The following is a 10436-nucleotide window of genomic DNA, read 5'->3' as shown; positions in this document are numbered from 1 at the left end:
GCAGAGGGCTGCTGTCAGGCCACACCAGAGTTCCGTTTAACAAGGTCCAGAGATGAGCAGCACAACAACACAGTGCAGGGGAATGTGGGGATGAGGGAGGGAAGGGAAAATGAAGAAGGTAGGGGGAGGGCTCGGGTGAGAACTCATGCATTTTCCAGTATACCTGTCACGCCAGAGAATCTGGGATCCGTCTCAACCCACCCTTGGCTGCTCGGATAGGAAATCCTCACTTAGGAGAGGGGCTGAGGAGGATTCACAGAGATTTGGAGAATATCTGCTGCCTCTTTGACATGGCATATTGGTTTTGGGAATCCGCTGTGACACTTTAACACCTTGATCTCCCTTTGAAGAATTAGTAAAGCGTTAATAGTAATGTGCATGTTCCATGGTTAGATAAGACCCTTGTACGTATAATCTATAATGAGTGGAAGATTGCTTCACGTAAAAAAATAAAGAAAAAAAGATACCACCATCCATGGTACGGAGTAGATTGTCTGAACTGTGATATTTACAGCAATTATTGATGAAAAGCTAGCACAGCGTGTGCCTTTTTTTAACATATGCCTCGCAGGCAAAGACACACATTCACATCTTCATCTTTCAAGCCTCGCCTCACAGATGTACCGTTTCTGGTATCTCATCTTCACGCTGCAAATCAAAATGCACTTCAGTCATGGCTGCCCAGCTGAGCTCCCAGGGGATCCCTTGCCACTTTCCTCCACCCTGGAAACCACCACCAAAGATCCCAGCCAGGCATGAAAGGCCCCAACACGCTTATCTCCTCGCGACAGGCTAAATGTCAGACCTCAGAAAGGCTGGAACGCCATTAGTTCCAATCGCCCTATTAGTGCTGGCTAATTCCGCATAAAAGCCACCCACCCATATTTAATGAGTCAGCTTCACCTTCTCTATCGCTGGGGTCTTCATGCTTGCGTTGGCATTACGGAGATAATGGGTCCCAAGGCACAAATAGCCACCAATGGTTCTCTGTTTAAAGACACTACTAGTGCATCACTAGTGAGGGGAGAGCTCCCTCAGAGGGATGATATGCTGTGCTATGCTAAACAACAGGGTATTACTTTCTGTAAATGCAAATAATGACTCTGCATAGGTTAGTCTGATTGAAGGAAAAGAAACACTTTATGTAATACTGTAATTTACAACGTTTATACAAAGGCATAGGGGCAACATAGTGTAAAGTGTGACTGAAAAGGGTATCTGAAATTATGGTAAAACGTGTGTTGGACATTTCCCAATATGTTAGGAATGTCAAAGTTCTCTTGAAATGATACCTGAAAATGTGGGCATGCTGCAAATTAATTCAAGGACAACCTTTGAAATGTTCAAGTTGCTTTCCAGCTGTAAAAGTATTTTGAAAGATAACAGTTTGGCTTCTTTGAATACAGATTTTCCATCACTTGCACCTTATTGAATGAAATGGCTGTTTATCATGAAAGTTACAATATCAATACCACAGTATGTTGTGTTATTTAAACAACATTTAACATATTTTAAGGTTTAAAAACTAAATATCATAATCATTGTAGTCATAAAGTATGTTTTTTTAATAAAGTTTATAATTGACCCACTCATCTCTTCTCCTCTGTCTCTCTAGGGGGTCGACTCCTCTTCCTGGTGATGTGGCTAAACCTGGTGCCTCAGGCAGAGGGCTGCCCTGCCAAATGTGTGTGCTACAGCGAGCCGCGGCCCACAGTGGCCTGTCAACAGCAAGGACTGTTCTCGATCCCCACTGAGATTCCTGTGCGGAGCCAACGCATATTCCTCCAGAGCAACAAGCTGACTGTGGTGCGCTCCACCAGTTTCAGCTCCTGCCACAACCTTACTGTCCTCTGGCTTTACTCTAACAACATCAGCCACATCGAGGCTGGCGCTTTTTTTGGCATGGAGAGGCTGGAGGAGTTGGACATTGGGGACAACAGCAACCTGCGCATAATCAGCCCCACGGCCTTTCGCGGCCTTGCCAAGCTGCACACCCTACACCTGCACAGGTGCGGCTTGTCGGAGCTCCCTGTGGGGGCGTTCAGGGGATTGTTCTCCCTACAGTACCTTTACCTGCAGGACAATAACCTGCTGGCCCTGCACGACGACACTTTCCTGGACCTGGCCAACCTCACCTATCTCTTCCTGCACAACAACAAGATCAAGACTGTGTCGGACCACATGCTGCGTGGTCTGATCAGCCTGGACCGCCTGCTGCTACACCAGAACCGGGTCATCTACGTCCAGCCGAGGGCTTTCACTGACCTGGGCAAGCTAACCACTCTGTTTCTCTTCTATAACAACCTGACCGTGTTGACGGGCGAGACTATGGACCCGCTGGTGTCTCTCCAGTATCTGCGTTTGAATGGGAACCAGTGGATCTGTGACTGTCGGGCCAGGACCCTGTGGGACTGGTTCAAACGCTTCAAAGGCTCAAGCTCCGAGCTGGAGTGCAACGTCCCCGCTGACCTGGCAGGGAAGGACCTGAAACGGCTGAAAGGCAATGACCTGGAGGGGTGTGTGGAAACCTCACCTCAAATCCAGACCAGTCTCTTCAGCTCCAAGACACGGTCAGGAAAATTCCCTTCCACAGAAAATCCTCTGCCAGAGGCCATCCCCAGGTGTTGTCTTCCAGATAACGAAAAGTCCTCTATCCTTTCTGACAAAGCCATTGCCGACCCGTCATCCTACAACAGCCGTCAGATCACCAACAACCCCCTCAAGGAGAAGGAGAACATATCCAAGACCAAATTTAGGGAGCTGGAAGGAACGAAAAACGAGACCCGGAACAAGCAGAGTCTTAACGGCGGCCCGTTGGGGACCTTGTCCAACAACCTGGACCAATCCTTGGACAACCTAAATCCTGACCTGATGGACAACCTGGAACCATCTACAGCCCCATCCAGAAAGAAAAAGAAGTGCTCCAAAAAGCCCAAGTCGGACGCTCATTGTCTCAAAGGCCATGGATCTACAATGCAAGCACTGAGCTTACTCTTCATGCCCATGATTTGGTTCTCGTTGGCTATGTCTTAGGACTCTGGGATCACATGCTGAAGGCTGGAGAGATTGTTAATGCTCATGACAATGTTACAGAATCTGCAGCAACCTCCCATTAATAGGCAGAGACTGAAAAGCAGGACGTCAGGTTGACCCTGACAGGGGTAAGGACTAACAATAATAAAGAAGTTAGAATACATTTAACAAAATGGATGCCTTTACAGAACACGTCAGATCTAATGTATATAATGACTTGGTGCCCAACTTGTTTGTTCTGTATGTACTTAACTGTACCGTGTCTAAGCTACACTTTGGAGACTCTCCTTCCTTTTCCCTATCAAAAGCTTTTACTGCAAAGACAGTGACTGCTGAGACAGACCACTGAAAAAGAAAAAAAAAAAGAAATCTGAGCGCACACAAAGAATGTTTTGGGTCTGTTTGTCGAAAAAGAGAGATTTTCATTTACCATTATTTATTCGGAAAGTGATGCATTTGTTGAGTACTGTTATGTTTTTTTTTTATGTTTATAAGTACTTCAGTAAAGACAAATGTTATTCTCCCCAAATTTTAGTTATGTTTTCATCACAGTGGGTACGGGTAGCATTTGCAAAAAGAATGCTGTCGAATTGTCTAACAGAGATTGCAATGGAATCATAGATATGCATTTTATTTTACTTGTGTACAAGTATGAATATATTATGAATAAAAGTTCTTCTTTCGTAGAGCTGGTCTGTTGCTTTTAGGGTTAGGGTTAACAGCTCTCAAATGTGAGACATTGTGACTCTACACATTTCTGAATTACAGAATTCACCATCATCACACAAAAACACTCTTGACCCATTGTTGGCTTAAAGGTCCCATTATGAAAAACTCACTTTTTCAGTGCTTGTGCATTCGGGTCTCTAATGACCCTACTAACACAGAAACTGTGAAATAAAGCAATTCGGTCCGTTTTTTGTTGGCTGAAAACATGCGAATTCATGAGAGAACATTCATGAGAACATTCATGAGAAAACATGCGATTCAACAAATATTCAGATTGCCACTATGTTGAACATTTTCCCCCTGCCGTGCATTCATACATTCTAAGAGAAACTCCAATAATTTCCATTTAAATGGTTTTGGATTCCATGTTTGGTGGGGAACACAGGGATATTAGTTTTTTAAATTTTATTCCCCCAGGAACCGTATGGAATAACAGCGAACCACTGATGATTACCCATGAAACAGCCTGTCCAGAAAAGGACTGAAACAGGCATTTAGAGGCATGCTGGAATGCCTTTCGATTAAAATCTGAGTGGTATTTTCAGCAAAAAAACGTTCATGACATGTTTTGGGGGCCCCAGAGATTTAAATTAACTTCTGGAAAAAGAGCATAATAGGTCTCCTTTAAGCAGACTGATGTATACCAGTGGTTGCACATTTCCAAACATACTGTACCGTATGCGAAAGTACAATAAAGTATGCAAAATCACGAATAACAAGGCTATGTTCTACTCATCCTCCTTAGGTTGAGTAGAAAATAGGAATTATGCATTGTCTGACAATATGGATTGTCAGACAATGCATAATTCATAACAAAACCCACAATCACATTGGTACAGTATGCCTTTTCAATGATGTATGTAAACAACACAGTGCATCCATCATGTTTGCAAATACAAAGCTGCTCTTAAACAGTACCTGGAAATGTATTCAAATCCATTGTAAACAACATTGTCACCTCATAATAGGATTTCAGCCAACCGTATTGTAAGCAGAACACAATCTCTCCCCTAGTTCCCTCTCAAGCAGATGGCAAGCCTACTGCGGCATGTTGATTGTTTGGGAGATGATGACCAAGTTCTTTGTCAAATCTGGCCTGATCTCAAGCTCCAGTACTCCAGTTTTATTTCCTTCTCCTCTCAGCCTCCACGGGATGCAGGCACCAGGGTGCGTGACACAGTGTGTGTCTGTGGCTCCGCCAAAGCCAGTGTGAGCTCATTCATAAGAAAAGAGCTCATTATCTGCTGCAAGTCCACTGTCAAATGAGCTGTCTATACACAACCTCCAGATCACCTTTCATCGTTCAACTTTTTAACATGACTGTAGTTTGTACCTTGACCTTATCAGTCACTAACGCTGTGTCTAACCTAACAAGATCAATATTTCTGATACGATCTCTCAAGGCTATTTGAAAGTGAACTACACAAAACAACTACTGAAAACCAAATCTTGTAATACGCGGTATATTTTATTTAACATCAATGCGGAAGGATTTTACCCTGCTTGTCTTGGCAGTTACTGCATGTGCAGTAAGATACTTGCAGGAAAAACCTGAGGCAACGGACACAATTCATCCTATTATAATATAATGTTTATGTATATTGCATTCCATGAATTCTATATTGTTCATCAGTTGGGTCAATTATTAAACAAAATTAAAAAACGGAATATTCAAAGAAATCACAACCATTTTACTATTTTGAACTTGATGGAAATCTACATATAGCATATAACACACAAGTGATACCGCTGTGGGAAAGCAGATACTTGCAAGGGATAACCCTCCAAAGTCATGCAAGAATAGCCTACAAAAGAAGGTTTGTTTTCAAAAGAAGCCTGTCTCTCGCTATCCAAGTTATGGGTTGGATAGAGTGGTATGTTTATTTTATTCATTAGCAGCCCAGGGACAGTATTATTTGAAAGCAATCAATGTTTATTTCTGTAAACTGAAGAATGAGCTCCTAAATTTCACCCTCCATCCGTCAGAAAATGACACAATTAAGCGCATTCCTGGGGATCAAAAGTTTCCGGTTAGTGTATAAAAGCTCACATTAATTTGTAAACTACATTACATGCCTCTTTGATTCGTGTGGATTCATGAGCAGCCCACAGATTAGAGTTGGGAGCCAGAACAGGAAAGAGAATGAGCAAAGTTATAGTTCATATGCCCTTTGGAAAAGTACCATAAATAAAGTAATTATTGTAATACTTGTTTCATTCATTATCAAACTTAAATGTTTAATTAATAATAAGCTATATTTTAGTATTAATTGAGAGGCAGCCCAAGGATGTGAACTTTAGGACTCTGGGTAAACAGGACATTTGTGATAGTAAGCACACTCACTGTATGGAGAGGGAGGCCCATGGAATGTTGCTGCATAATCAAACTTTGTTTCATTATGCCAAAACAGAATGTGATATACAGATAATTATACAACAGTTAGTTCCAACCAAGTCATTTGATTGGATTTGATTGGACAAGAGGCATTCCATGAGTGCTGATATACAGTATAACAGCACTGGGACTTTTAACTATATGTATCACTCCGCCGCACAGATGTTCTACTAAATGACCGTTAATTAGACGACATGTTTGTGTTCAGGTTACTAGGCAACAGTCCATTTGAAGTTCAGTTGCGGAACTATTTTTTGATTATTTTTATGATTAAATAAACAAACAAATCATAATCTGTTGTCGCTTATTACTGTTAACTAATAAATCGCGCTGTAGAACTGTTGTATAAAAGCAATATCACACTCGAGGTCGTGCTGTTATACGGAATATCAGCACGGCTGTGATCGTCTTCGGTAGCCTTCTAAAAAAAAAAGCCTTCAAAGCCTTCTACCTATGACCGAATCACAGCCGTGCTGATATTCAGTATAACACACTCCCTCTCGTGTGATATTGCTTAATTAAGAGTAATGTAGTACTTTTATAGTTTCCAAAATGGCCTACAGTGATGTCAGCAAAATATTATGTCACTATAGCTTCTAACCTCCATTGCTCTATGTTACCGACCACCAAAAATCACAAAACAGAAAATAATAATAATAATAATAATCAGTCTTCTTTGTTCTTTGTTCTTTGTAGGACGGGTTGCTGCTTGTACTGTATATATGAATGCTGTAGAATTGTCAGTCAACCCATCTCTGTTTATTTAAACAGGAAAAGTGCCCGGTAGCAAACCATTGTTGGCACATCCACTGGCCGGAATTATGCAGGCCCGATAATCTGCTCCAAATTAAATAGAGATCTTGTCGACAGTCCTGGATACAGTGTCCATACAGAAAGTGATCGGATTAGAAGGGTGGCTCTTTAAAAATCCCTGGAGCTTTTCATTGTTGTCGATTAACCCTGGAGTGCATGGCGACCCATGGGACCCATGGCGATATCGATCTGAAGAGGGAATCACCGGGGGAAAATCAACAATGCTCTCCCTCCTCTTTAACAGACTCCTCCCCCATCTTCACTCAGCGTGGGGTTCGCTGAAAGCTGTGAAACTGACCGTAATTGGGTTTGCCTCAGCCAGACCTCTCCTGTCCATCTTATCAGGACGAGACTACACAGCAATCCAAATAAACAACCTCGATCTCAATCACATGGACGTGTGTGGACAGCCAAACACACTCACACTCACATAACACACACACACACAGACACAGACACATACACACTCACACTCACACTCCCACACACACACTCTCTCTCAATCCCCTACAGACTGCCCAAAATGAACAAAAACCTATCAACCTTGGCCTCCGTTCAAATCCTTCATTTGGCTGCAAGGTCTTGTACTGTAATAGTGCCATGCTCAGTACCACAGTCCCATTTGGCAGTGCTGGGAAACAGGATGACCTGATCTCACAGGGTTCTACTGGACATTCTCCTCTAGTGAACAGAGAACCTTCTTCCCTACTGAACACAGATAACCTTCTTCTCTACTGAACACAGATAACCTTCTCTACTAAACAGAGAATGTTCTCCTCTACTGAACACAGATAACCTTCTCTACTAAACAGAGAATGTTCTCCTCTACTGAACACAGATAACCTTCTCTACTAAACAGAGATAATCTTCTTCTCTACTGAACACAGATAACCTTCTCTACTAAACACAGATAACCTTCTTCTCTACTGAACACAGATAACCTTCTCTACTAAACAGAGAATGTTCTCCTCTACTGAACACAGATAACCTTCTCTACTAAACACAGATAACCTTCTCCTCTACTAAACACAGATAACCTTCTCTACTAAACAGAGAACGTTCTCCTCTACTGAACACAGATAACCTTCTTCTCTACTGAACACAGAGACCCTTCTCCTCTACTAAACACAGATAACCTTCTCCTCTACTAAACACAGATAACCTTCTCCTCTACTAAACACAGATAACCTTCTCCTCTACTAAACACAGATAACCTTCTCCTCCACTGAACACAGATAACCTTCTCTACTAAACAGAGAACGTTTTCCTCTACTGAACACAGATCACCTCTACTGAACACAGATCACGTCTACTGAACACAGAGAACATTCTCCCTTACTGAACACAGATAACCTTCTCCCCTACGCTGACATTTATCACACAACCATAGAGTGGATTCCTCGCCCCTAGCAACAGTTTTATCCTCTTGTCATAGCGATGAAAAAAAAAGGATATGAAACTAATTATCTGCATATGCAGCGAGCATCCGGATGGAACGTGGATTAGCATTTTGGCAGGGAAACAAAATAACTTTGGTTGTGGAAGAATTCTGCTGGTGGAAGAAAATAATCAAAATAGCGAAATGTAGCATTTAACAACTGTTTAGCACTCCAGAGCTGATGTGTATCATCTGAAGCTCATTTAGATTCCTCAATTGATATGTAAACAACGTAATGAAAATGTGATACGCTAAGGTCAAGGAGATTACTCACTGTCTGTTTCTTTTGAATCTCAATAACATTTTTAGTATTTCCATTTCCACATTTATTGAGCTTTACATATTTATTACTTGAGAGGAGCCATCATTTTAAACTTCCCTCTGACTATTTCCTAGTCATCTTAAATGATCTCAACGATCTTGTTAAATAATGCAACACATGCCCTTTTGCATTGTATTTTTGAACTCACTCTCAGACGTCTGGTGTATATTTACTGACATTTCTCAATGTTCAATAAAAAATGACCTGCCTACAAATCTTAATGTTATTTGACTCGTTGTCTCCTTCACACAGCAGCAAGCTTTGATCATCATCAAGTAATAAAAAAAAATGTCTCAGCTCCTGGGAATGTGATTGAAATCTCTAAGTTTATGGCTCAGGGCACTGTATGTGTAATGTACACTCACCGAACACTTTATTAGGAACACTATACTAATACTGGGTAGGGCCTCCCTTTGCTCTCAAAACAGCCTACATTCTTTGTGGTATTGATTCCACAAGATGTTGGAAACATTCCTGGGAGATTCAGATTTTTCAGGTGCACTTTCAAGTGAATGTGAATCTCCCTTTCTACCACATCCCAAAGGTGTTCTATTGGATTCAGCGGGGCAGCTGGGATTTTAAATTCTCCATTGGCTAAAAGCTGGTTAACAAGTGTTAACATGTCATTTTATGAAGTTTTAATAGGTTTTCAGACGAGAAAGTAACCATATATATTCCCAAAAGGTGCTGCAGCTGGAGAGTATCAACTAGAGTGTAAAAAAGCAGCATCTGCACACTAAAATCTGTGCAAAAAACGATGTTTATTGCAAGCTTTCGGTCTCTTAGTGTTCACTTTACACTAAGTTAGGACCTCAGACATATAAAGAGGGCTAAGACATTTCATTGCATTTCGTTCTGCATACTAAACACACACTCACACACACACACACACACACACACACACACACTCACACACACACACACACACACACACACACACACACACACACACACACACACACACACACACACACACGTCAATAGTCGCTACTAATAGTCATTGCAAAAGAAAGTTAAGCCTTCACAAGTGATTGCTTCTTCTCTCATATACTTCCAAACATTTTTCTGATTTGATGTAATTCAGAGAGGGCACACTGATGATTTTTACAGGAGTTGATACATAATTATTAAACCAAAGTCGCTGAGCTGGCAGTTCTACAGCGCAGTCAGAAAGCACAGGGCTCAGTCCATCAGTATGGCTGCCTAGGGTGATGCTCGTTGAACAGATGGTTCATCAATGTCACCCTTCTCCAAGGCACAGTGGAATATGCAAGCTCATTTAAATACCTTGTGAGCGGTTGACACATTCGTGAACATTTCCTGGAATCAGTCTGTAAATCCATTAACCTTCAAGTAGTCTGAAGTAGTCTGCAGTGGAATGCAAGAAACATAAATGTAAGCTATTTCTAAGAGTGCTTGTTGGTGGTCATGATATACTGAAGACTCTCTCTGCGTGATATACTGAAGACTCTCTCTGCGTGATCTTATAAATGATTTGCACTATGGATTTATTATTTCACTCCTTAATAACATGACATGTTGCTGTGGGACTGTCTAGGTGGCATTTTCCAGTATAAGGTTGACATTGAGTACAGAAGGTAGGTACAGTATGTAACCATGATCCCTACATTATTGGCACCCCTCACACCGCAACAAAAAGATCTTGCTCTGAGAGCCTAGACTGGTAAATGGACTGCACATATATA

General features: G+C 41.7%; 1 protein-coding gene across 1 annotated transcript; it reads left to right on the top strand.

The window, feature by feature from the left end:
• Window positions 1–1638: 1638 nt before the first annotated feature.
• Window positions 1639–3033, top strand: rtn4r (reticulon 4 receptor; the record flags this gene model as incomplete). The annotated part of the gene is made up of 1 exon (XM_080530533.1): window positions 1639–3033. The coding sequence occupies one exon, from the start codon at window positions 1639–1641 to the stop codon at window positions 3031–3033; it is 1395 nt and encodes a 464-aa protein (XP_080386659.1).
• Between the last annotated feature and the right edge of the window lie 7403 nt (window positions 3034–10436).

The sequence above is a fragment of the Nansenia antarctica genome (assembly GCF_963989245.1).
Source record: "Nansenia antarctica genome assembly, chromosome: 5".
Taxonomy (NCBI): Eukaryota; Metazoa; Chordata; class Actinopteri; order Argentiniformes; family Microstomatidae; genus Nansenia; species Nansenia antarctica.
Note: the sequence above shows the minus strand (reverse complement) of the source record. Positions and strands in the feature narration are given on the sequence as shown.